Source organism: Perognathus longimembris, chromosome 2, assembly GCF_023159225.1.
Source record: "Perognathus longimembris pacificus isolate PPM17 chromosome 2, ASM2315922v1, whole genome shotgun sequence".
NCBI classification, from domain to species: Eukaryota; Metazoa; Chordata; class Mammalia; order Rodentia; family Heteromyidae; genus Perognathus; species Perognathus longimembris.
Genome location: NC_063162.1, coordinates 45,267,101 through 45,293,681, shown reverse-complemented (window position 1 = coordinate 45,293,681; position 26,581 = coordinate 45,267,101). Strand labels below are relative to the sequence as shown.

The 26,581-nt window shown below is 47.3% G+C and overlaps 1 protein-coding gene across 1 annotated transcript; it reads left to right on the top strand.

The window, feature by feature from the left end:
• The first annotated feature begins 439 nt into the window (after positions 1-439).
• Npffr1 (neuropeptide FF receptor 1) lies at positions 440-26,342 on the top strand. Its single transcript, XM_048336577.1, has 4 exons — positions 440-776; positions 18,015-18,353; positions 23,672-23,771; positions 25,115-26,342. The coding sequence occupies exons 1-4, from the start codon at positions 440-442 to the stop codon at positions 26,025-26,027; spliced, it is 1,689 nt and encodes a 562-aa protein (XP_048192534.1). The 3' UTR covers positions 26,028-26,342.
• Positions 26,343-26,581: the final 239 nt, after the last annotated feature.

Sequence of the window (26,581 nt, the reverse complement as noted above, 5' to 3'; positions counted from 1 at the left end):
ACAATTGCAGAAACTGAGTCAGGTGCAGGAAGCGTAAACCTCTGTGGAGTGCCTGGGCTGGCTAATTCCAAAGCTGATGGCTCATCTACTGGACATCTATCTTGTCCCTCCCCTGAGGGAGCACAGAAGTTGATAGCACTCTCCCCACACTCCTTCCTGGGGGTCCTACTGTGAATCCACAGCTAACCTCTCCTCCTCCAGGAGGATCTGCTGCGCCCTGGACATCACTAGGGTGGCTGGTGAGGGTCAGGCTGGGGTGGGGCAAAGAGGGAAGAGTTGGGACAGAAGCTGGGATGTGGGGCGCCCTGACACGGCGTGTGGGCGTGTCGCGTCGGGGACTTTGCAGGGTCGCTGGGTTGGCAGGGAGTTCTTGGGAGTGGGGGGGGGGGGGAAGCGATCGGGGCGCCCTCCCTCGGCCGGCACAGGTGTGCCGGGTGCTATGGCGACCGCGCTGCGCCACCCCCCTCCCTCCTCCCTCCAGCCCCGCTGGCGTGGGGCTGCGGGCGGGTGGGCAGAGTACGGAGGACAGCCGAGCTGTGCGCGGGAGCTTCAGCCCGGACCCCAGGGGAGTCGGCTGGAGCCCGCGGGGCCTGGGACTTGCGAGCGCCCTCTGCCCGCCTCCGCCCGGCCCCTGACCCCGCAGAGCGCAGAGGCAGGGCACAGGGCTGGGCGAGCAAGGCCTGGAGACGCCCGGGTGCCCCTGCCCACCAAAGGTGCCCGCTGCCTCCCTCCACCAGAGACTGTGCCAAAGCAGGCAGAAGTGGGCGACATGGAAGGTAAGTTACCCCGGGGCTGGGGGTCGGAAGTGAGGTGGGGGCCTAACTCAAGAGCAGGGGGTCGAAGGGGAGGAAAGGGGCAGGGGGACTGGGTTGATCACCGTGGTTGTCTAGAACCAGGCACTGAATCACACACATGTACATTGTGTGTGTGTATGTGTATGTATGTATGTGTGTGTGCATATGCATGCGTGTGAAAGAGATACTGCGAGGGGGAAAAGAGACAAATCTGGGGGGCCTCTGTGCTCTGTGTGAGAGAGGCACACAGACAGAACTAGGGGGCAGAGGCTGGTCTGGAATCGAGTGAGGACAGCTTAGCTGTGGGCTGTGGAGACACTGTGGCCAACTTAGCCTGCCTGCAGGGTGGGGAAGAAGGGGAGATGAAGACCTCCCAGAGGAGGCAGGAGAAGATGCCTCCACGCAGACAGGAAACTGGGAGCCAGCTCCTAACCTTGGGACAGGAAGGGACCATGGTACAAGGCATAGTTTGCTTGCTTGCTCCCATTTTACCAAGTGGAAGGGAGGGAAGTCAGACCTTCCTCTCATGCAGACAATGGAAACTATAGTTAAGCTAAGAAACTAGAGCACTGAGTGCTAATCTGTTGGCTTTTTTGATGTCTCTGAGATGGTATCTAAATCTTTCTGTCCCCCATCTGTTGATTCAAAGAACTTACATTCACAGGGTAATGGTGAGACTAAAAGAAGACAAAATCTTGTACAAATTCACACCAGTAAGAGAAGGCTGCTGCTACAAAGACTCATAAAGCTGAAATTCCAATCATGGCAAACCCTGCTATAGAGAGGGAACGAAGGGTATGGGAAATATTGTGGGCTGCATTAAGGGCTTTCCAGGGAACAAGTGTTTGAAGAGCACATAGACTGGAGATGCAAGGAGTGTATGGCTCCAGTTGAAGCTGGAAGATTGATGGGATCTGTAAGAATAACATTAATAAAGCATGGAGTGAGCAGAAGCTGAGGGAATTGCAAAGGCAGAGCAAAGGGCTTTCGAAGTCTAAGTAAAGAAAAAAAAATTTTCTCAGACTTAGGGTTTGGGGGCAGGCAAACAGGGTACAGACAATTTCACTTCAAGTTGTGAGCTAAGGAGCTTAAAGAAGAAATTGAACCCCTCCAGGGGTGTAATGAGAAGAAAGCATTGAGCCACCTGTGAGGAGCTCACCCCTCAAAACCCAGACAAATGACAATTCAGGGAGCCGGAGGCACTAGTGGATGTAAATGTAACCGCTGTCAGAAATGACAGAGAATGAAAAAAGTGCTTAAAAGCTTGAAAATGGGCAAGTGTCTTGATTTTTCTTAAAACAGGAGAAAATAGATGATATTTTTCTAAAAGCCTCTAAACTGCGTAGGTTGATATTGACCGCTAGTAAAATTCCAGAGGAAATTAGGGAACACAGAGTGAACACTTGGGAGACAACAAAGCAATGACACAATCCAGAATTCTTTCAAAGGAAGTTGTCCTGACACTTGCAAGGGTGTGAACCTGAGCAGGCTAGTAGCGGTGAGGAACCAGAGATCATCTAAATATCTATAAATGGATCACATTAAATGAAAGATGAGGCACACCTGCAATGGCATACACTGAAGACTATGCTTAGAATTTTATTTGTTGACATGGCAGTGTGATCATGACCTACTGTGAGCTGATTGTTATGTGACTTTGTAGTGGGAACAGATCACACAAATAAATAAAACAAAGCTAGGTTTTAGCCATGCACCAGTAGTTTATGCCTATAGTCTTAGCTACTCAGGAGGCTGAAATCTAGAGGATCATGACTTCCATCCAGTCAGGGTAAAAAAGGCCAGTAAGAGTCTATCTCCAATGAACTGGAAAAATGTTGGGCTGGAGGTGTGGTTCAAGTGGTAGGGTGCCAGCCTTGAGTGAAAAAGCTAAGGGACGGGGTCCAGACCCTAAGTCCAGTCCCTAAATTCAAGCCTCAGCACCAACACACACACACACACACACACACACACACACACACTCACACATACACTCACACATTAAAAACAATAGAAGAAGAAGAAATGAGCTAGTTTTAATCTTAGTTATGGACATTTGAAGATTGCAGCCCACTAGAAATCCTCTGAGAAAACTGCAGAGTACCTGGGTGATTTGCCCCACAGGGGATGGGGGACTGCCTGCTGTTTGCCCCTCACTGCTGGTTGAAAGTGACTCTGCTCCTACATTTTGACTTATGACTATTTGTGGCTTCACAGAAAGCAAAGCAGAGCCACCCTAGGAGCAGCCTGGATGGGCCCCTGAGCAGTGCAAGAAGCATCTACCTCTGCTAAAATCTTTGGGTCAAGAAAACGTGATGCAAAACATTCCAAATACATCATTCACCTGGGTTATCTCTGGGTGTGAGATTTCAGCAATGCGCATTTTCTCTTTTCTTCTCCTCTCCCCCCCACAATGCTCAGAAATGTTTTATAACAAGCAATCATTATAACAGCAACAGCAAGGCATGTTTGGGGCTGATGATGTAGCTCAGTGGTAGAGCCAAATATGCCTCGAGCTCTGGGTTCAAGCCCTAGCACTTCAAAATAAACAAACAAAAATCTGGGGCTGGAAATATGGCCTAGTGGCAAGAGGGTTTGCCTCATATACATGAAGCCCTGGGTTCCATTCCCCAGCACCACATATATAGGAAATGGCCAGAAGTGGCGCTGTGGCTCAAGTGGCAGAGTGCTAGCCTTGAGCAAAAAGAAGCAAGGGACAGTGCTCAGGCCCTGAGTCCAAGGCCCAGGACTGGCAAAAAAAAAAAAATGCAAACGAAAGAAAATAATATAATGCACATGAGGTGCCAAAAAAGAAGGGCTTACTAAGAATGAATCATGCTGAACTTGCCAAATTTCCTCTTTCAGTCTGAATTTTGAGAGGTGAAAAGATGAATTACAGCAGTTCAACAGGATATTGCCAAAAAAGAAAAAAAAAAAACTCATGAAACCTCGAGAATTGATAGAGACCCCTGGGAAGGATATCAAAGGACAGACAATGGGGAGTGAGGGGAGTTATTAAAACCTTGATAGCAGTCTCAGAGTTCCTAACAGGGAAAATAGCACACATGCTTATCAAATCTGTGGCCCTGAGCCGAAACCCCCACAGGGTGTTATCTCCACCCATTGGCAAGTTGAATTGGAACTAAGCCAATGAGATGTAAATGCACATGAAAGGTAGAGCCCTGAAGTTAGTCCCAAAAAAATCAATGGCCATTTACAATGGGAGATAAAATGGCTTGTGTTCTTAGAAAAATGACTGGGGAGGCTGACAAGAAGCTGGGCCTATGCCCTGGGATGGCAGCATGGGGTAAAGGCAAGGAGGAGGGGGATGATGCTGGGGCCCTGGCTCTGGTTCTGTGTGTATGTGAGGAGCAGGGATGTGTTGCAGTAAGACAATTCAGTTCCACGTCAGAAACCACTTTCCATCACTAGAGCTGGCTTCCCCAGCTCCGCAGCCTCCTTCAGCCCAGGGGGATGACAGATTTGACTACTGACTTAGGTCAGAAGAGAGTTGGATGGCAGGACCACAAATATCATCTGCGGTCTCTGAGGGCCCAGAGCCTTCTCCCAACCCCTAGGAAGAGACAGCAGCAGAGTTGCTAGAGCTAGCTGGGCAGTGAGTCCCTTCCCTCTCCTATTCACCTTCTCCACCAGTCACAGTGTGGTATGCACTGTGAGATTAGTCAGCAGCAGAACAGCAGATCCAATCCATTCCCGAGGCCCAGGCCCAGCTGGACCCCAAGGCTATGGCTTCCTGGGAGCCCCTGGTAATCTCCACAACTGCCTACCCAGCCTAGGAAATCTAACTGGAGGATGGATGCCCCCATTGGCTGGAGGTGGGCATTTCTGTGAGGAAGGGCCTATGCAGGGTAAGGATTTCATGGAGAGAGGAAGAGAGATAGCCAGCTCCATCATCTGCTTTTTTGTACCCCTTGGAAATGCAGCTGCTAGAGACCCTGTGCCCTGTTCTTCTCCACAAAGCAGTTCACTGCCCTGGAGCTGCACAGCCAGGTTACAAGGAGATTGCATCATCCCTACTTAGATGATAAAACTGAAGCCCAGTGAGGTGTTGGTGGCTCACACCTGTAATCCCAGCTACTCAGGAGGCTGGGATATGAAGATCACAGTTCAAAGACAACTCAGGCAGGAAGGTCCACAAGATTCTTATCTCTAATTAAGCACCAAAAGGCCAGAAGTAGAACTATGGTTCAAGAGTACCAGCCATGAATGAAAAAGCTAATGGACAGGGCCCAGGCCCTGAGTTTAAGCCCCCAAGAATGGCACACACACAAACATATATACCAGACACACAGACACACACACACACACACACACACACACAAGTGAAGCCTAGTCCTTTAGATAGAGATTGCCCTGAAATGGCTCTGCTAGTTCTACGGGCTCTTTCTGCACAAATAGCCCAGATTCTAGGGACATTCCAGGGGTACAGCCTTAGTGGGGTCCAGCTATACAGGCTTTCCCTGAAGACCTTGTCATCTGTAGTCTGGCTAGGAGTGGGAAATGAAAGGGATGTCAGCTGCTGCTGGAGAAACTGAGAACAGCTAGAAGCAGTTCTCACTGGAGCTGTATCCTGTGGACAGCAATGAGCTGAGGAGAGACAGGATCGGTTCATAGGCTCAATCACTGAGTGCTTAGCAACAGCTCATTGCTCAGTTTACAAACCCAGGCACAGACAACATGGCTAATTTCTACCAAGTCTTCTAAAGTTACAAACATAAAAAGAATCTCATTCCTCCCCTTCTCCAAAGCCTTTTGCTGCTCTCTCATTAGGAATGAAATTTGGTCAAGAGCTTTGCATTTTGCATTAAGGCCTGACTCCTTTTGAAATGGAAATGACCAAGCCCGACACATCACTGCTTGTTGTCATGAGTCATTTCCTTACCCAAGTGAACAAATCTAGCCAAGCCTTTCCCCCCCCAAAAAAATGAGTAACTCAAAGAGGCTAGTGATGCCTGGTTGAGAAATAAATGGCATGGGGGCTGGGGATATGGCCTAGTGGCAAGAGTGTTTGCCTCGTATACATGAGGCCCTGGGTTCAATTCCCCAGCACCACATATACAGAAAAAAACGGCCAGAAGTGGCGCTGTGGCTCAAGTGGCAGAGTGCTAGCCTTGAGCAAAAAGAAGCCAGGGACAGTGCTTAGGCCCTGAGTTCAAGCCCCAGGACTGGCCAAAAAAAAAAAAAAAAAAAAAAGAGAGAAATAAATGGCATGGAAGAAGAATGGATTCCTGAGTGGTTCGGTGTCTTTGTTCATTACTTCTCAGATGAGCCTCTTGCCCACTGTATTCCTCCTTCTTTGGTCAAGGGTTAGATGACACATGCAGTACTCATAGTATCAACTTTACAAAACTGCAAGCGCATCAGGGAGGCAGGGTCACCTCAAATCATCCTACCAGGTGCTGATGGCTCACACCTGTACTCGTTGATATTCTGAACATAGACTCTGCAGACTCTGGGAGGTCCAGGATGCTTCAGTTTAATCCCATTATATTAGTCAGGACACTGGGGTAACAAGCAACAGAAACAGGGTCTGGCTAACTGACCAACAATGGGAATCTACTAGAAAAGGGTGGTAGTCACCCAGCAGAAGGGAAGAAGGGAGGGATTACTGGGACTGGAGTCAAATACAACGTGAATTGATCTGATTGGTTGTCTTTTGGCCAGGGGTGGGTGTAAATTCTTGATGGACAGTTCTGGAAAGATGCATGCAGGGAAAAGTTACTATGCTGGGCACAGGATACAAAATAAGCCACATCTTCAGTGCTCACTGGTTCCATCAAAAGAGTCACATGCTGGGAAGAAGAGCCAGCACTCTCAAAGACCATGACTTCCTTCCAGAAGGGGACTGTTTCATGCTGTATCAAGAGAAAGCCTGTGAAATGCATTAAAATTCATCAATCTCAAAGAGCTCCGTGAGCCCAAAACATTAAGCCCCATTAAACCTTGGGCCTTGAGAGCAGAGACTACACAATTCAGTGGTTCTCAAATCCAGTTCCACATGAAACTTGTCAAGGGAGCTTTTTTTTAAAAACTAAATTTTATTGACAAGGTGTTGTGCAAAGTCAAGGGAGCTTTTTAAAGAACACTAGGGCCCCCAAACCACCCTTCGGAGATTGTGATTCATTTGCTTTGTTAAAATCTATGTTATCTGAGTATCAGCCAGGGCTTGACAGCTTCGGACAGAGTTAGTGTTTTATCTCATGTATCTAATTAGAAAAGTTAAATGCAAGTTAGAAAAAGAAAAGAAAAGAAAAATTACTTGAGAGGGCTGAAGGGCCCCTGCCTAGCAAGAGCAAGGGTCTGAGTTCAAACTCCAGTACCAGCTACTTGGTCCAGAAAAGGTCATCTTAGGTGTCAGTCATGGTGGCTACATGCCTGTAATCCCAGCACTTGGGAGGCTGATACACAAGAATTTCCATTAAAAGCTAACCTGGGCTATATACCTAGCGAGACTCTGTCTCCAAACAGCAACAACAAAACTATGAAACCTCCAAGAAGATAAGATAGAGAAAATCTAGGGGCTGAGGATATGGCCTAGTGGCAAGAGTGCTTGCCTTGTATACATGAGGCTCTGGGTTTGATTCCCCAGCACTACATATACAGAAAATGGCCAGAAGTGGCGCTGTGGCTCAAGTGGCAGAGTGCTAGCCTTGAGCAAGAAGAAGCCAGGGACAGTGCTCAGGCCCTGAGTCCAAGCCCCAGGACTGGCCAAAAAAAAAAAAAAAGATAGAGAAAATCTAGATGACCTTGGCAAGGCCCTTTTAAAGATGAAGCCAACAGTATGACCCATGTTTTTGTTTTTGTTGGTCATGGGGCTTGAACTCTGGGCCTGAACTCTTCAGCTCAAGGGTAGGGCTCTACCACATTGAGCCACAGCACCACTTCCAGTTTTCTGGTGGTTAATTAGAGGTAAGAGTCTTACAGACTTTCCTTCCCAGACTGGTTTTGAACCACAATCCTCAGATCTTAGTCTATTGGGTAGCTCAGATTACAGGTGTGAGTCACTGGCACCTGGTGAAAGAAATTATTAAGCCAGGTGGTAGTGGTTCATTCCGGTCATCCTAGCTACTCAGGAGGCTGAGATCTAAGGATCAAGGTTTGATCCTTGAATGAAAAAGCAGAAGGACAGTGACCCTAGCCACTGTCAGGAGAATGAGAAGAAACTGAAAAATGGAAGAAATTATTCTAAAATTCAAATCTGATAAAGTACTAGTTCTCTAAAATATACAAAGAACTTCTCTAAAATATAGTTAAAACACAGTGAAGAGAAAATGGATAGCATGATTAAAAATAGGCAAAGGATCTGATCAGATAGCTCACCAAGAAAGATATGCAGATGCAAATAAGCCTAGAAAAAGTGTCCACCACATGTCATTAGGGAATTATACATTAAAATGCCCAGGAGGTGCTACCAAATATCACAAGAATGGCAAAAATCAGTATTGGCAACACCAAATGCTGGTAAGAACACAAACAACAGGAGATCTTCCTTGCTGGTGGGGATACAAAACGGCACTGTCACTCTGGAAGGCAATTCTGTAGTAGTTTCTTACAAAAGTCCTCACACAGCTAGACACTGGTGGCTCATGCCTGTAATCCTAGCTATTCAAGAGATTGAGATCTGAGGATTGAGGTTCTAAGTCCACCAGGAAAACAAATCCATGAGATTGAGATTCTTACCTTCAATTGACTAGCCAAAGGCCAGAAGTGGAGGTTTGGCTCAAGTGACAGAGTGCCAGCTTTGAGTAGAAAAAGCCAACCATATGTACAAGGCCCGTTAGGGTTGGAGGCCATGACTCGGTTGGTAGAGTGCTAGCCAATGAATGAAAGTGGTAGGTACTGAGTTTGAGTCCCAGTCTGAGACCTTAAAAAAAAAAAAAAAAAGAGTACAAGGTCCCAAGTTCAAGCCCCATTATCTGCACACAAAACACAAAGCAAGAAGAAAAGCCCTCAGCATACTCTTATCATACGATTCATGTTTTTTTTTAAAAATCTGACATATAAACGTTTAAATGAGCTCTCCCAACATAATTGCCCAAACTTGGAAGCTAGTAGGTGTGGGAATGAAAAAGCCACAGAACATCCAGACAATGGAATATTATTCCATATTTAAAAAGTAATGCGCACAGAGGATTTTTAGAGCAGAAACTGTTCTGTATGACTACTTGCTCAAACCCATAAGATATACAACAGACACTCTTGGAAGAGTGCACACCAAGGCATCCTGTAAACCTGAGGATAATGGTGTATTGCTATAGGTTTATTGTAGTCATACAGTTTATCTCTGGTGCCTTCTAATTGCTAGGATTACAGGGAGAAGCCACTGGTGACCAGATGCTCTAAACAATCTAACTTTTAAAAAGCCAACAAATGGGGCTGGGGATATAGCCTAGTGGCAAGAGTGCCTGCCTCGGATACACGAGGCCCTAGGTTCGATTCCCCAGCACCACATATACAGAAAACGGCCAGAAGCGGCGCTGTGGCTCAAGTGGCAGAGTGCTAGCCTTGAGCGGGAAGAAGCCAGGGACAGTGCTCAGGCCCTGAGTCCAAGGCCCAGGACTGGCCAAAAAAAAAAAAAAGCCAACAAATACCAGATGATGATGTCTCGTGCCTGTAATCCTAGCTACTCAAGAGGCTGATATCTGAGAATCACAGTTTAAAGCCAGCCCATGAGGAAAGTCCATACAACTACTATCTCCAATTAACAAGAAAAAAAAGTCAGAAGTAGAGCTGTGGCTCAAGTGGTAGAACACCAGCCTTGAGCGAAAAAGCTAAGGGACAGCACCATAGATATAGATATACATATACAGATATAGATATCAAACAAATGGGTAGACTGGGCACTGATGACTCAGAACTATAACCCTAGCTACTAAGGAAGTTGAGATCTGAAGGATGCCCATTTGAAGCCAGCATGAGCAGAAAAACCCATGAGATTCTACATTCAATATAATAAAAAAAGCAAGGCTGGAGCCATAACTCACACCATAGAGTGCCACAGCTGAGCCAGAAAGCTGAGCTTGCTGATACTGCCTCCCTACAAAAAAAGCAAACAAAACAAATCTTGTTGGGGGAGGGCATTAGGGGAAGGGAGGAGGGCAAATAGAGCTGGTAAATGAAGGTAGATGTGGTTGACATAGTTTGTTTGTATATATGGAAGTAGAAAGGTGAAACCTATAGACATTGTTTTAGGAGTGGAGGCGGGAGGGAGAGAGAGGGAGTAAGGTGGATCAGGATACATTGTACACATATGGAAATGTCACAATGAGCCCTTCCTGGTATAACTGATTATATGAATTGAAAACTCATAAGAAAATCAATTAAACAAACACCACTCCTGTGGACAGTTCACACGAACCCACATTTTATACAGAAGTAGGATTTATAATGCATGTGTATACCGATTTGTAACCGTTGCAACGTATGTGTTCTAAAAGTACTATGTGTTCCCTAGGCCATTGGGCCCCATTCTATTTGTTTTGTTTTGTTTTGCCAGTCCTGGGGCTTGAACACTGTCCCTGGCTTCTTTTTGCTCAAGGCTGGCACTCTACCACTTGAGCCACAGTGCCACTTCTAGCTTTTTCTGTTGATGTGGTGCTGAGGAATCGAACCCAGGGCTTCATGCATGCTAGGCAAGCACTCCACCATTAGGCGATTTCCAGCCCCACCCCATTCTACTTGCTATGTAAACTTCTGAAGGGGGACAGTGGATCTGGGAGGTCCCTAGTTAGGCTTTTGCTGGCCCAGCCTCTTCTGAGGAGCTCACTGATTGATGCTTCTCCCCCCCCCCCCCCGCCCCGCAGTGCCCAGCCACAGTCCAGCCCTCCTCAGCACTCTTTCTCTGCCAATCTGACTGTTGAAAAGGTTCTTTCTGAAATAACATTTCTCACATTACCCACAAACTTGAACTTTTTGTTTTATGTGTTTATTAGCCATTTGTCCTGTTCTGTGTTTTGTGCTATGGCGTTTTTCAGTGAATTCTATGGAATGAATGACCAAAGGTCCCCCATCTGGGACTGAGCGCTCTCCCAGGTGTTACCAGAACAAACCAGCAGGTGGCAGCATCGATGCGGTTATTCGTGGGAGTAGATGCGTTCAGGGCAGGGCACACTCTGGTTCTGTGCCAGTTGCTTTCTCTTCACACATCTTTCAAGCCAGCAAGAAGGCCCAAACTCGGAGTTCTATAAGTTCTGTGCTTATACTATTATGTCACCTAATACACACAGAAGACACCTTCAATACAGGTGACCTGCTTTGAGCCCCCTGTGCACCAGGTCCTCTCACACATGATTCCCTTGAATCTCCACTTACCTCTATCTTAGCAACAATGAATCTGGTTTCCAGAGAGGTGTCACAACCTTCCCATTGTCAGAGGCAGGAAATATTGGTTTGTTTGTCTGTCTGTCTGTCTTTAAAGATGAGCCATGAAACTAGAAGCTCTAGGCCACAGGTTCAACTCCCCAGGCTCCACAAGTCAAGTGTGGACCCTCACCCCAATAAACCAAGTAAAGAGATGGTGAAAGTAGAGAAAGGAGGCTAATTATATTGTATGGACACACAGGAGGGAAAGGAAGCATCTTCTAGGATACAGAGAAAGGCTTTAGGCGTTGGTGGGTTTATGCCTGTAATTCTAGTGCTACTCACGAGGCTCAGATCTGAGGATGGTGGTTCAAAGCTAGCTTAGGCAGGAAAGTCCATGAGACTCTTATCTCCAGTTAACCACCAAAAAGCCAGAAGTAGAGCTATGGCTCAAGTGGTAAAGCACCAGCCTTGAGTAAAAAAAAAAGCTGAGGGACAGCACCCAAGCTCTGACTTCAAGCCCCCAAAACCAGTACAAATAAATACTAGTCCTGGTCACAGTGCAGTCTACTTGATAATCTAGGTGGTCAGAGAGCACCTGGTTACAGTAAGGTAGGCTTTGTCTGGGGGCAGCAGTTCTTACTCCCCTCATAAGATGTTACTGGCCAGGGGCTGGGAATGTGGCTTAGCAGTAGAGTGTTCGCCTAGCATGCATGAAGCCCAGGGTTCGATACCTCAGCACCGCATAAACAGAAAAATCCAGAAGTGGTGCTGTGGCTCAAGTGGTAGAGTGCTAGCCTTGAGCAAAAAAAAAGAAGCCAGGGACAGTGCTCAGGCACTGAGACCCAAGCCCCAGGACTGGCAAAAAAAAAAAAAAAAAAGCTGTTACTGGTCAGTCCTGTGACCAGTCCTATCCTTCCTAGATTCCAAAATAACCTCAATGTGATTGTAGGGATAACAGCTCAGTCAGATACAAAATGGAGACAGAGCCAGGAGCCAGTAGCTCACACCTTAATCCTAGCATCTCAGGAGGCTGAGATCTGAGGATCTCAGTTCATAGTCAGCCTAAGCAGGAACGTCAATGAGACTCTTATCTCCAAAAAGCTAGAAGTGAAGCTATAGCTTAACTAGTAGAGTGCTAGCCTTGAGCAAAAATGCTCAGAGACAGCACCCAGGCTCTGAGTTCAAACCCTAGGACTGGCACCAAAGCACAAAACAAAAACAAAAATGGAGACAGAGAAGCCAAGCTTTGCTCTAGATTTTAGTTTCCCTTTGGGCTTGCAGGGCTTTTTTGCCCTTGCAGGGCTTTTGAACAAAAGGAATTTCTAAGTACCTGTTACATCCCTAGAGGCCAGGAAGCAGGAAGGAGGGCTGGGATTTCCTGGTGTGTGCTTTCCCCACCAGAAAGTTCCAAGTCCTTCAGCTATGAGGTTTTCACACTGGCGGGTGCAACAGACTCCTCTGGAGGGTTCTTTAAAAAGGGGGTGGTGGCAAGGGCTGGGAATATGGCCTAGTGGCAAGAGTGCTTGCCTCATATACATGAAGCCCTGGGTTTGATTCCCCAGCACCACATATATATCGAAAATGGCCAGAAGTGGCGCTGTGGCTCAAGTGGCAGAGTGCTACTCTTGAGCAAAAAGAAGCCAGGGACAGTGCTCAGGCCCTGAGTTCAAGGCCCAGGACTGGCAAAAATAAATAAATAAATAATAAAAAGAGGGGGTGGGTTTCAATTCTGGGGGCCAAACATTTGGCCTTGCTTGCACTAGGCAAGTACTTTACTACTGAGTTACATTGTCAACTAGTGCTTTAAGATCCCAAACAGATAACCAGATCTCAACCTTGACTTTCCAGTTTCCAAGGCCTGAGCATTTCTAACAGGTTCCATGTGATGCTGATGCTGCAGGTTGGTGAACCACACTTTGACTTTTGTTTTCCTTTTTTCTGTCAGTCCTAGGGCTTGAACTCAGGGCCTGGGCATTGTCTCTAAGCTTGTTTTGCTCAAGGCTAGCACTCGACCACTTGAGCCACAGCTCAATTTCTGGCCTTTTCTGGTTATGAGGTACTGGAGAATCGACCCCAGGGCTTCATGCATGCGAGGCAAGCACTCTACCACTAAGCCACATTCCCAACCCCAGAGAAACACACTTTGAGAACTGCTGACAGCCTTCAGTCCATCCTGAGATGTCCAGGGCTCCTCCAGTAAGGAAATGGCTTAGTTGGGTTCAGTGGATGAAAATTTCACAGGATATAATGAGGTCTCCGGTTGCTGGCATTGCTCTCAGGTGAGGCTGGAGTGGTTCGCAGGGGAGGCTTCCAAGAATAGAAAGGAGATGGATTTCCTTGTGATATACCTCTGTAATCCCAGCACTTAGGCAGGAGAATTATGAGTTCAAAGCTAGTTTAGGGCAGCCTAGGATTTTGTCTCAAAAATAAATAATAAAGGACCAGTGTGCAAGGACTAGGGACGAATGACCAGGCCCAGCTGCGACACTAGAGACGTAAGCTAAGGAGAATGAACTGCTTGAGGGTCAAGGGAAAGCAGGCATGCTGGCGTGCAGCCTGAAAGGTTCTGGCACTATCCTCTACCTCTCCACAGCCACAAATTCCCCCAATCATGGGGATTGATTCTGTGTTGATTTTGAGAATCAGCAAAATGAGCTTCCTGGGGAGCCCCCCCACCCCAGTTTTGTAATAGTGATGGTTCTCCTGGGGGCTCTTTCTAGAAGGGCCTGGAGAACACAGATGTTTTGAGCAGGACCCTGACACCAGGTGTCAGGATCCATCCTTCCTTCCTCTCCTGCATTTATAAATCTTAGTTCCTTTCATTATCACTGACTGTATTGAACCATTTCTTGAGGCCGGGCAGAGACAAGATGTCAGGAACACTGCCACCAACTGGGCAGCAGAGATCCCTGCTCTCCAGGAGCGAACTCTTAAGCCTGGGGGCGGGGGATAGTCATCTTGAAAACAAAATATTGATGGATTGAAGAATATCAGCAAGGCACTTGGACAGACAATTATGGGACACCTACTAAAGTAGTAATCAGGTTGGCCTTCTCTGGGAAGGCAACATTTAAACTGACAGCCCAAAGACAAGAAGAACAAAGGCCCTGGGGTTGGAAAGAGCAAGTGGCCAGAGCATCCTGGGTAAAGGGCAAAGTTAGGCCAAGTGCCAATGGCTCACTTCTGAAATCCTGGCATACACACTGAGCATGAAGATCTGAGGATAGTGGATCAAAGTCAGCCAGGGCAGGAAAGTCTAATAGACTTTTATCACCAAGCAATGACCAAAAAAAATGCCAGAAGTGAAACTGTGGCTCAAGTGGTAGAGTGCTAGCCTGGAGTGGAAAAGCCAAGTGAGAGTGCAAGGCCCTAACTTCAAGTCCCAGTAACAGCAAAAACAAAGAGGTAGGGAAAGTTACACTGAATGAGAGCAGGTCATGTCAACAGAGATCAGCCCAGACAGAGCTCTGGATGCCATACTAAAGTGTGGATTATATGTAAAATGCAATTGGGTTGTAGGCAATGCTTATCAGTGGCTGCTGAAAATATTAAGTAAAAAGCTGCTGGGGAACTTGATGGTGGATAATCAGACAGAGCCACCTGAGGCCCCTGAGACCTCCAGCCACAATCTATCGATGAAGTCTTTGCATTGATCTGCTAACTACAGGAAACACAGGGCACCAAGAACACAGCGAGCAAAATTATGTCAGGAAGGAACAATCAGCAAAATTCAGTCTACAGGAAACTCTCCAGACAAATGATGCAGTGTTTATGGCTAATAAATAGCAGAGAGGGGGAAAGAGATAGAGGGGAACCTAAACTAAAAAAGACTCAAGAACCACATTAATCAAATGCAATATGGAAAAGATGGTAGATTATATTAATTATATTATAATAAAGGTGTGTGTGTGTGTGTGTGTGTGTGTGTGTGTGTGTGTGTGTACTGGTACTGGGTCTTGAACTCAGAGCCTGAGCACTGTCCTTGAGCTTCTTTTGCTCAAGGCTAGTGCTCTACCACTTGAGTCAGCTCTTCTTCCAGCTTCTTGGTGGTTAATTGGAGATAAAAAGTCTCACAGAGTTTTCTGACTGGACTGGCTTTGAACCAAGATCCCCAGAGCTCAGCCTCCTTAGTAGGTAGGATTACAGGTGTGAGCCACCAGTGCCTAGTTTAATGAAGACCTTCGATGAATCACACATCTGTGGCCATACCCCTTTTGCCAGATAATGTTGCTGTTCTTCCTATCAAGAGGTAAAAGTCATTTCTCCACTGGCTTGAATCTGTGCTGCCCTAGAGACTGGGTTTGGTTGATGAGAATGTGGCAGAAGGAAGTCTATTAGCTTTCTTGGAACCTGGAGAGCACCATGACTGAAGAAATCCTGTTAGACCTCCTGGGGAAGAGAAGCATGTGGAGAACTTGGACACCCCAGCTACCAGTCACAGCAGGGATGGGGCCTTGCTCTCCCAGCTGTGCTAACAGCTAAGCCAGTAGATAGATGGCTGCAGCTGTAGGAGAGATCCCAAGGGAGACCTGTAGAAGAGCCATCCATGTGCCATGTCATGGTGTCATGTATTATCTATGTCTATGTCTACTATGTGTTGTCACAAAGTAACAGGTGATAGGGACAGAAATCTCAGTTGGATCTTCACTCAAAACAATTAACAAAAACGTGTGGAACAACCAGGAAATTTGTTTTCTGGAGACCAGGAGAACTCTAGGGTTTGACATAGCTACTGTATGGTAAAGCCTGATATTATCATTCTCCTCCTCCGAATCTTCCTCCTTCCATGTCCTCTACTTCTCATCCCCCTCCTCGTCCTCCTCATCCTCCTCCTTCTTCTCTTGTCATCCTCCTCGTCCTCTACTTCTCCTCCTCCTTCTCCTCCTTCTTGTAATTTTTGTTGCACATTTTTTTTGGCCAGTCCTGGGCCTTGAACTCAGGACCTGAGCACTGTCCCTGGCTTCTTTTTGCTTAAGACTAGCACTCTGCCACTTGAGCCACAGCGCCACTTCTGGCCATTTTCTATATATGTGGTGCTGAGGAATCGAACCCAGGGCTTCATGTATATGAAGCAAGCACTCTTGCCACTAGGCCATATTCCCAGCCCTCCTTCTTGTAATTTTTAAAGTCGTCTGAGCTGTGTAGCTCAGGCTGCTGGACTCCCTATCAGGGAATTTTAATGTCAGATGCTGGATATTTAATGATATTACAATCGTTAATTGTCATACGTCTGCTAATTAATCTGGCTTTTTTAAAAAGCCCTTATTTTTAGACATACAAACTGAAATGTTTATGAATGAAAAAAATGATATCTAGTATTTGCCTAAAATAACGCAAGAAAAAAGAGGGGGGTGTTGATGAAACAAGATTGGGCTTGAGCTGACCACTATGGCAGGTAGACGATGTATCCATGAGTGTTTCTGTGCAATAGATCATTAAAACTTGGTGCTCTATGTGTATCCACTGTAATAGTCTTGTACATGTTCAGTATTTCCTGTATTTTAATGAAGATATTTGAGCGCAGCTGGAAGCCAGTGAAAGGTCAGGACAGCACCTTCCCTCTCGCTGCACACTGGAACTTTCCAATTTCTCCATCTCCACCATCAGGACTTCTGCCCTCACCAGAGTCCCTTGCTGTGGCTCCTCATGGTCCCAGAAGCCCTGGCAGTGCCAGCTCATTGTCCCTACTCTTCCTCCCAGCCCTCTGAGTCCCTCCAGTTCCCAGGTCCTAAGCCTCCAGTGGTGCTCCCAGTCAGTGGCTAAGCCCTGAATGCAACAGAAAAAAGACTCCCCAGACACTCACTGTCCCCTGAAATGGGCCACAACCAGTCCCAGAGGAAGTCAGGAGAGTTTGTAAAACAACATCATGAGTCACCACAGCTAATGACTTCCCAGAAGAGCTGGGCTGGACACTGAGCTGCTCCCTTCGAAACACTGCTGGGGAAACAAATACCACGTCCTGAGTTAGAAACATGCAGAGCAGGGCCACGTACTTTACTATGGGAACAGCAACCACAGGATGCTGTTCCCACCTCAAATCCTACTGGTGCACAGAAAGGGCACAGTGCTGCTGTAGCCTGGAAGAGGGAAAGCCACTGAAGAGGAGCCCCTTAGTCTAGTTTCTGACGCTATGACAATAAACCTGAGACTGAGAAAATTTATGAAGAATAGAGGTTTATTTGCGTAGCAGTTCTGGAGGCTAGAAGCCCAAATGCAAGGCTCCAGTTTTTGTTGTATCATATGTGGTATGAACACCATGCGGTGAAACAGAGTAAATGTGCTAGCTGTGGACTCCCTTCCTCTGCGTAGAAAGCCACTAACACTCTCACAGGGGGGCCATCCTTATTATCTCATCTAAGCCTAGCTATTCCCACAGGCCTCATAATGTTAACATGGGATTTGGGGGATTATGCACATCAACTTTTGGAGGATACATTCAAACTACAATAAGGAGTCACCCAATAGGATTGAACTATGGCCATATTAAGAAAACATCAGCTAGCAGAATGGGGCCAGGCAGGGAAGGAGTCAGGAGTCATAACTTGACTGTTCTCTTCTCCTGCCCTTCCATCTTCATTGGTGCCTCCTATTGGCTGAACCCAGCTACATATTTAATCAGAGGACAAGGAACCTGGGTCATGTAATCCTTAGAAGTTAAGAGTCCCTCTGAGGCCCAAGGTAAGGCCCAAAAGGATGGAACCTGGATGTGTGTGTGTGTGTGTGTGCGCGCACACACACATGTGTAAAACACGTGTATCTTGGGCAAGATGAGGCATGAGATCAGGTGTGAGTGGGTGAGCAGGGTGAAATTTGTTGATCACATGATCAAGGTACTCAGGTAGGCTCAGGGTATAGGACTGTTCAATAGTGAAAATGTCAGTCATCTCTCTTTTACCTAAGACTCCTTTGCTCCTTTGGTCCTAGGAGATCCCTCCCAACTTCTCAATGGTAGCTGGCCCCTAAGTCAGAATGGGAGTGATGCTGAGGCCACTCTGGATGCAAACTTCACCTTCTCCTCCTACTACCAGCACTCCTCCCTCGTGGCAGCCATGTTCATCATGGCCTATGTGCTCATCTTCCTCCTCTGTATGGTGGGCAATGTGCTGGTCTGCTTCATCGTGCTCAAGAACCGACACATGCGCACTGTCACTAACATGTTCATCCTCAACCTGGCCATTAGTGACCTGCTAGTGGGCATCTTCTGCATGCCCACCACCCTGGTGGACAACCTCATCACTGGTGAGTGTGGGCCAGGGGCAGCATCCACTCTTTAGCTAAAAAGCCCAGGATGGAAGCTTGGCAGTCAGAGATTGTTGCTGGGCTGCTGTCAAGGCCATGAGACCATTGTAAGTTCTGAAGCTGAGGGAATAGACTACAAATAACAGGTGCGATGATTTAATGGTTTCCTTTGTGGCAGGCATTGTTACATATGCATCATGTCTTATCTTAATTAATCTCCACAGCCGTTCACTGAAGCATGGTTTATTAGAGAACAGGGTCAGAGCCATTAAGGGATTGCTCTGTAGCTACAAAGCTGGTAAGTATCTTACATACACCCTATCTGCAATCACAGTCCCCCTTGTAGCTCCCAGGGGCAGAACTAGAAGCAGTGGGAGGAAGAGAGGGAAAGGCTTTGAATAATGATTTGAAATCTGGTCCTATAAGTTGTTCTCCTTTAGAAAATGGTCTTGTAGCTGGATGCTGTGGCCCATGCCTGCAATCCTAGCTACTCAGGCGGCTGAGATCTGAGGATTGTGGTTTGAAGCCAGCCCAGGCAGGAAAGTCCATGAGACTCTTTTCTCCAATTAACCACTAGAAAACCGGAAGTGGTACTGTGGCTCAAGTGGTAGAGCACTAGTCTTGAGCAAAAGAAACTCAGGGACAGCACCCAGGACCTGCAAAAAAAAAATAATGTTGTAAGATTTATTCAAACTAACTTACATATTAATGCTCCACGTTGGTAAATAACTTTTTTTCACAACTGCTTAGAATCCCATTGGATGTACTTGTTACAATTTATTTTTATGGATATTTGGATTGTTTCTAATACAATCTCCTGAAGTTCGATGAAACCATCATCTTTCTCTTTTTTTCTCTTTGTCCTCTTCTCTTCCCTTCCACCTTCCTTCCTCCTTCCCTCAATCTAGTGGAGAGGGCTAAATGAGTCCTGACACACATAGTTCATGGCATGCAAGGTGTGACTTCACTTTTTTGTGAAGCCCCTGGCTTTGTTGTTGTTGTTTCTTCCTATGTATGCACGACCCTATTCCATGTTCCCTCAGCAATCCACAGGAGTTTCATTTGATTATATTTAATTCGTCTTTGTACTTTCATAGCTTCTTAGAAAATGTGTTGTGAATGAGTGGGTTTTACATTTAAATTACTTTTGTTAAAGTATAATTTAACATGTGATAAAACCCATCTTTTTTAGCTTACAGTTCCACAACTGTGATGAACACATAATTACACAGGTACCATCACAGTTAACATATGGGGCAATTTCATCACCCCTTTGTCCTCTGTAGCTGACCCCTGCCACTGCCCTTGCACCACAGGGCAGATTTGTACCACAAATCTGTTTTTTGCAAGGACAGAAAGTACAGTCCGTCCTTCGCAAAAAAAAAAAAAAAAAAAAAAAAAAAAAGCCATGTAAGTAGAGTCATACAGTTGGCAACCTTTGGAATTAAGTGCCCATCTGTTTTTCTCCTTTTTATTTCAAAATGATTGAAGTCTTAATGGAAATTTGCCATACTGGCATAGAATTCCCATGTACTTGTAACAAAACTAGGTTAAGGTATTGTAATGGCAAATTTAAAAGAATAGCACAGAAGACAACTCTGGAAGAAATACTTTCTAAAGAGAGCCAGGGCGGTGGCTCACACCTGCAATTCTAATATTTAGTAAGTTGCAATTTGAGGCCACCCAGGCCCCCACTGCCCTCCAAAAAAAATTCAAAAGACCTCTCCTCAAACAATAATTGGGTATTGTGGAGTACATTTATCAACTTAGTTTTGTGGAATTATAAAATAGGCAGATATCCAGATATATACCTGGGCAGGAAGAGAGGCTCTATCTAAAAATAAATAAATAACTGGTGCAAAACAGGGCTAGAGGCATGGCTCGGCAGCAGAGTACCTGCCTAGAAACTGAGGGATGCTGAGTTCAAATTCCAGTAACATGGCTCTAGAAAAGCTATAAAGAACAAAAGCAACATCTGTTGTCAAAAGGTTTATAAAAACGTGACTACTTCAAAGACCACTTTACCCAATTAAATATGCAGTCATATTACATATTTTTGCAAGCACAAACTCAGCTATACAGTGACAGTTATGAGTGTAACCATTTTGAGGAAATAAGCTGTATTCTTAAAGAACTCTGGGCATGTTGGTGCATATCTGTTATGCAACATTTGAGAGGCTGAAGCAGCAAGACTGTGAGTTCAAGGCAAACATGAGAAACATACTGAAAAAAAAGAAAAAAAGGCAGGTCAAGTGCAAAATACATAATATGTCTGATTAAGGTAGGTAACTGTGTAATTACCCAGCTTTTTAACTTCGGTCATCTAATCTACCATGACAGACAAGGCATCCTCCCATGAGATCAAAATCTTTTGTGAGTCACTAACCCTTATGCAGTTGCCCACAGAACAACGTGATCTTGAGAATTTCACAGTTTCCAATGTGCAAAAGGCCATCCGTTCAATGTTGGAGGCTTGTTGAAGGCTTTTGTATTGTCAATTGTGATGATGCATTTGTGCAGAGTCTAATTTAAGAGCAACAAAACATAAAAATATATAAGACAAATCAAGCTGAGTATTGGTAGTTCACACATGTAATCCTTGTAATCTCAGGAGGCTGAGATCTGAAAACTGAAGTTCAAAGCCAGCCATGGCAAGAAAGTCCATGAGACTCTTTGTCTCCATCTAACCATCAAAAAGCTAGAAGTGGAGCTCAAGTGGTGGAGTGCCAGCCTTGAGAAAAAAAGTTACGGGGTAGTGCCCAGGCCCTGAGTTCAAGCTTTAGTAGTGTGTGTGTGTGTGTGTGTGTGTGTGTGTGTGTGTATGTAGAGAGCCAAGAGAGAGCGAGAGAGCGAGAGAGAGCGAGAGAGAACTACAAAATTCAAGGTACAGTTTCTACCTCCAGTGTTGGAGATGACAGGAAGATAAAATGCATGGCATGGTGAATAGTAAACAAACCACGCAATCAACAACAAAAACACCAACAATCTAAAATAATGAGAAACCATTCAAAAAATAAAAACAAAAACTAAAACCAAATGAAAACAACAACAAAACCCCAAAGCCCATGAAAAAGTGTTCGGCAGGGACCAATTATGAGCAATATACAGAGGTGGTCCCTACGGGCTGGCTGACTTTCATGGTCATTAACAATATTTTGAAGTCTTGTATTTAAAAATAATAGCTGCTTGTTTGCTTTGCCGGCCTGGCTGGCCTCTGAGAATGTGTTCCCATTCTCTTCCACATGGTGCACTTTCCCCACCTACTCCACTCAGGCTCACAGCTGATCTCTTCTAGAAACACCAAAGTAATGCTGGTACTCTGTAGTGTGCTGGGTGTCTGTCCTTTCTGATAGAATACAAGTGTCTGTGGACAGGTGGCAATGTAATAATCCCTTCCCCAATAGTCAGCGTGCTACCTCCATCCTTCCTTCTAAGTTTCCCCCTGTCAAGAGAGTTTTAGGGGTTGTTTTTTTTTTATTGTTGTTGGTTTTGTGTGTGTGTGTGTGTGTGTGTGTGTGTGTGTGTTGGTGTTTGTTTTTTCTTTTCTTTTTTGCCAGTCCTGGGGCTTTGACTCAGGGCCTGAGCACTGTCCCTGAGCTTCTTTTTGCTCAAGGGTAGCATTCTACCACTTGAGCCACAGTGCCACTTCCAGCCTTTTCTGTTTATGTGGTGCTGAGGAATCGAGCCCAGGGCCTCATGCATGCAAAGTAAACACTCTACCACTAAGCCATATTCCTAGCTGATTTTTTTTTTAATTCTGGCTTTTAGGATCTGATTCTTCCAGGAATATGATTTGGGATAAGTTCAGAGATTTTGGTCTCTGTGGTATTCTAAGTTGTCCTTCCAGACTATGTTTAGCACTGTCTAGTCCAGATGTCCAATTGGGATCCTGGGTTGCATTAATTGTGATCAAAAGTTTCCTCTTTCTTACTTTCTTGCTTGCTTGCCTGCCTGCCTGCCTACCTGCTTCCCTTCCTTCCTTCCTTCCTTCCTTCCTTCCTGTCCTTCCTCCCTTCCTTCTTTCCTTCTTTCTTTCTTTTTGGTGCTGGTACTGGGGCTTGAACTCATGGCCTGGGTGCTATTCCTTAGCTTTTCCACTCAAGGCTGGTACTCTTTGGCTCCACTTGAGCTAAAGCTCTACTTGTGGATTTTTGGTATTATGAACTTTCCTGCCTGGGTTGGTTTTAATCCTCAGATCTCACCTCCTCAGTTGGTAGAGCTATCTTAGACCAGTTCACTAGCACCAACTGCACACTTCTCAACTCTTTGCATTGGATGATAGAACACTGAAGTTGAACTTTGCTAAGCAAGAAGATTTATAATACACAAATTGGCAAATGCTACAAAGCAGGGCTTTGGGGTTTGGTTTGGTGTTGCTTTGTTTTGAAAGCTAATTTACCAGCCTCCCTCTGTTTGCAAGTCTCCATCATGACAAATTGCAATGAAGATTTTTATGGACTGTAGTAGGATGTCCTTGGGATATAACCTTGGGAGGAACAGATGGTCAGATATTTGGCACATTCAGTATAGAGTTTTCCAAAGTCCGGGGCTGGGGATATGGCCTAGTGGCAAGAGTGCTTGCCTCTCGTATACATGAGGCCCTGGGTTCGATCCCCCAGCACCACATATACAGAAAATGGCCAGAAGTGGCGCTGTGGCTCAAGTGGCAGAGTGCTAGCCTTGAGCAAGAAGAAGCCAGGGACAGTGCTCAGGCCCTGAGTTCAAGCCCCAGGACTGGCCAAAAAAATATAAAAATAAAAAAAATACAACAAAGTAGAACCAACTTTCTGTCTAGGGCAGTGCTGACTATTGTGACTTCAACTCCCCTGCATCCAGGCTGTGCCACAAATCCACAGTGATTTAAAGACAAAGAAGCCATAATTGAATCTCCTGCTTAATTCTCTCATCTGTAGAAAGAGAATGATGAGCTGGGTGTGGTAGTACACACCTAGAATCTCCAGCACTCTGAAGGTGGAAGGAGGCAGGAGGATTAAATTTGAGGTCATCTGGACTACTTAATAAGACTCCATCTCAAGAAAATGGAAATGGGGATGAGACTAAGATGGTTACTGTGAGGCTGAAATGGCCTCAAACCAGGATTGTGGAAGCAGAAAGCCAGGCAGGAACAGACAGACTTAATGCTCGTGGAGAGAAATGGGTCAAGATAAACACCAGTGCACTAATAGTTAAAACTGGCTCAGGCTGGTTGGTTCATCTATCCTGGATATGGGCAAGCAGAGGCGGCATGACCCCTAGCAGGACAAGGAGGAAAGATCCTCAAACTTCTTTCACTCCATGGGGGGCCTCTGTCATTGCAGGTTGGCCTTTCGACAATCCTACGTGCAAGATGAGCGGCTTGGTGCAGGGCATGTCTGTGTCTGCTTCCGTTTTCACACTGGTGGCCATTGCCGTGGAAAGGTGAGAGGTTTCCCTGAGCCCGGGGCTGGCACTGAGAGCCACTGTCTCCCATGCTGGACTGGCCAGGCCACTCCTTTGCAGGTGAGACTGGATCCTGAGCCATAAAGGTGAGGCCTGAGGGACTGTTGCTCCTTAGACTTGAGAGACCTGCGAACAACAGCATCTCCCATTGGTGGAAGATCTGGAGGCCTCCTAAGGAAGCTTGATGTGGCTTTCTGGGGGGCCTGGGAGGAGCTTTGAAGGGGCCCACCTCCCATAGTCTGAACCCAGCTTCAGGAGTCAGACCTAGGAGCCTGACTTTGTGGCTGGGAAGGAGGCTCTCACCCTGCACCTTCACTCTAGCCCAAAATTCCTTGCTGTCTGCTGAAATCCATGCCTTTCAGTCCCCATCTCCAGCACTCCTAGGTTACTCAGCTCCAGATTCCTGCAGATCCTTGACTAAGTACAGCCTTGTGCATGCATCCAGAGACATGGGGTGGAGCCTAGAGGGCCTTGGACTAGCATGGAGCCCATGAATCTTCCTAGGGCATTGACTTCTTATTCCTCTTACTCAGCATCTTCAGTGGGGCTGAAGCCCGTTGTCTGCCTTCCAGGGAATAGGGAGCAGGTTTGTCTTTTGTCCCCACCACTGCCTTACTGTGTGTTGCTGGTAGGTCACTTAGCCACCAAGCCCCTGAAAGTCCTCTCTGTAAAATGGCAAAAACTCTATAGGGTGGTGAAGGTTGGGTACAGATGAAGCAGAAATGCACTTGGTTGGCCCTCAGCAGAACTGTCTTCATATGGCACAGGTACCGGTGGAAGGGTGCTGGCTGGCTGAGATGGCACAGGGACAGCCTGTCACCTAGGCTTCACACCCGAAGTCCCAGCTCTCAGATGGTGGTGAGGGGACATCCATAAACAGCTAAATATTTGTATTTGCTGATACGCCGGATCAGCCTTCCCAAAGACAGACCGCGTGCCACAGACTGATGGCTTTGCCGCTGCCAGCTAACATTTTTACCTCCATAAGTGCGTGCACACAGGTTCCATTGTTTTCAGGCTGGCTCTTCCCGCCCCTCCCACCTCTAAACCCTGTGGTTGCCTTGCTTTCTAGACCACTGAGGGGGTGTAGCTGGAGGGGGGTGGAACTGGAGGGGGGTGGGCCTGGAAGTGGGGTGAGTGGCCTCCAATTTGCTTGCCAACTCCCGGGTGAGCAGTATCGGAGCCAAGGCCCGAATGTGACGTGACGAACACCAATCAGGGATCTTCATCCCATCCACCTTTCCCCGAGGTCAGCTCTGCTTCCCCTCCCCTCCCCTCCCCTGCTTTCTCTCCCTTCCGCCCCGGGGGGGAATGTGCTGCAGGTTCCGCTGCATCGTGCACCCTTTCCGCCAGAAGCTGACGGTGCGGAAGGCTCTGCTCGCCATCGCGGTCATCTGGGCCCTGGCTCTGCTCATCATGTGTCCGTCGGCTGCCACGCTGACCGTCACCCGCGAGGAGCGGCACTTCCTGCTGGACTCGCGCAACCGCTCCTACCCGCTCTACTCGTGCTGGGAGGCGTGGCCCGAGCAGCGCATGCGCAAGGTCTACACCACCGTGCTCTTCGCGCACGTCTACCTGGTGCCCATGGCGCTCCTGGTGGTTCTGTACGCGCGCATCGCGAGCAAGCTGTGCCGGGCGCCGCCGGGCCCCGCGCGCGACAGCGGCGACGGCGGCGGCGGTGAGGAGGCGGCGGCGGCGGCTGAGGGAGGGCGCGCGGCGCGCCGCAGGGCCCGAGTGGTGCACATGCTGGTCATGGTGGCGCTGTTCTTCTCGCTGTCCTGGCTGCCGCTCTGGACGCTGCTGCTGCTCATCGACTACGCGGAGCTCAGCGAGCCGCAGCTGCACGTGGTGTCGGTGTACGCCTTCCCCCTGGCGCACTGGCTGGCCTTTTTCCACAGCAGCGCCAACCCCATCATCTACGGCTACTTCAATGAGAATTTCCGCCGCGGCTTCCAGGCCGCCTTCCGTGCCCAGCTCTGCCCGTCTCAGTGGGGCAGCCATCATCATCAGCAGGCCTACACCGAGCGGCCCGGCCGGCTCCTGCGCAGGCGGGTCCTGGTGGACGTGCAGCCCAGCGACTCTGGCCTGCCATCCGAATCGGGGCCCAGCAGTGGGGGTCCCAGGCCGGGCCGTCTCCTGCTGCGAAATGGGCGCGTGGCCCACCATCAGGACGTCCCCGGGGAAGGACCAGGCTGCCCCCCTCTGCCACTCACCACCCCAGCCTGGAACATCTGAGAAGATCCTAGGAATGCCACCGGCCAGCTGGTGGCTCCTACTGCATAGGAGACCCCTGGACACCCAGGGATCCACACCCAGCCTAGTGTGGCATGACAAGAGGGTGCTGGGCTGCCCCCTGCTCAAAACCAAGGCAGTGTCCAGCTGTTGATCATGACATCTTTGCTGCCTCCCCCGCAGAGAGGCAATGAAGGACAGAGAGCTAACTATCCTTCAGCGACTTGTGATATTGACCAGACAACCCTCATCTTTTTTGGTCCTGGGTCTGGATGCTTTTGCTGAAGGCTAGCACTCTAGCACTTGAGCCACAGCTCTATTTCTGGCTTTTTTTTTTTTAAAGTAGTTTATTGGCGATAATATTCTCATGGAATTTCCTGCCCCGGCTGTCTTTGAATTGCGATCCTCAGATCTCCCCCTCTGCACTGGGCTTGAATGGACTTTGTTATCTCCCTTCTACCAATGCAGAAACTGAGGCCTGGAGAGGAACAGTGGCTAAGCAAGGTCTCTTAGTTGGAAATCCCCTTTGAACCAGTTTCTCTGCTTTCTGCCAGCTT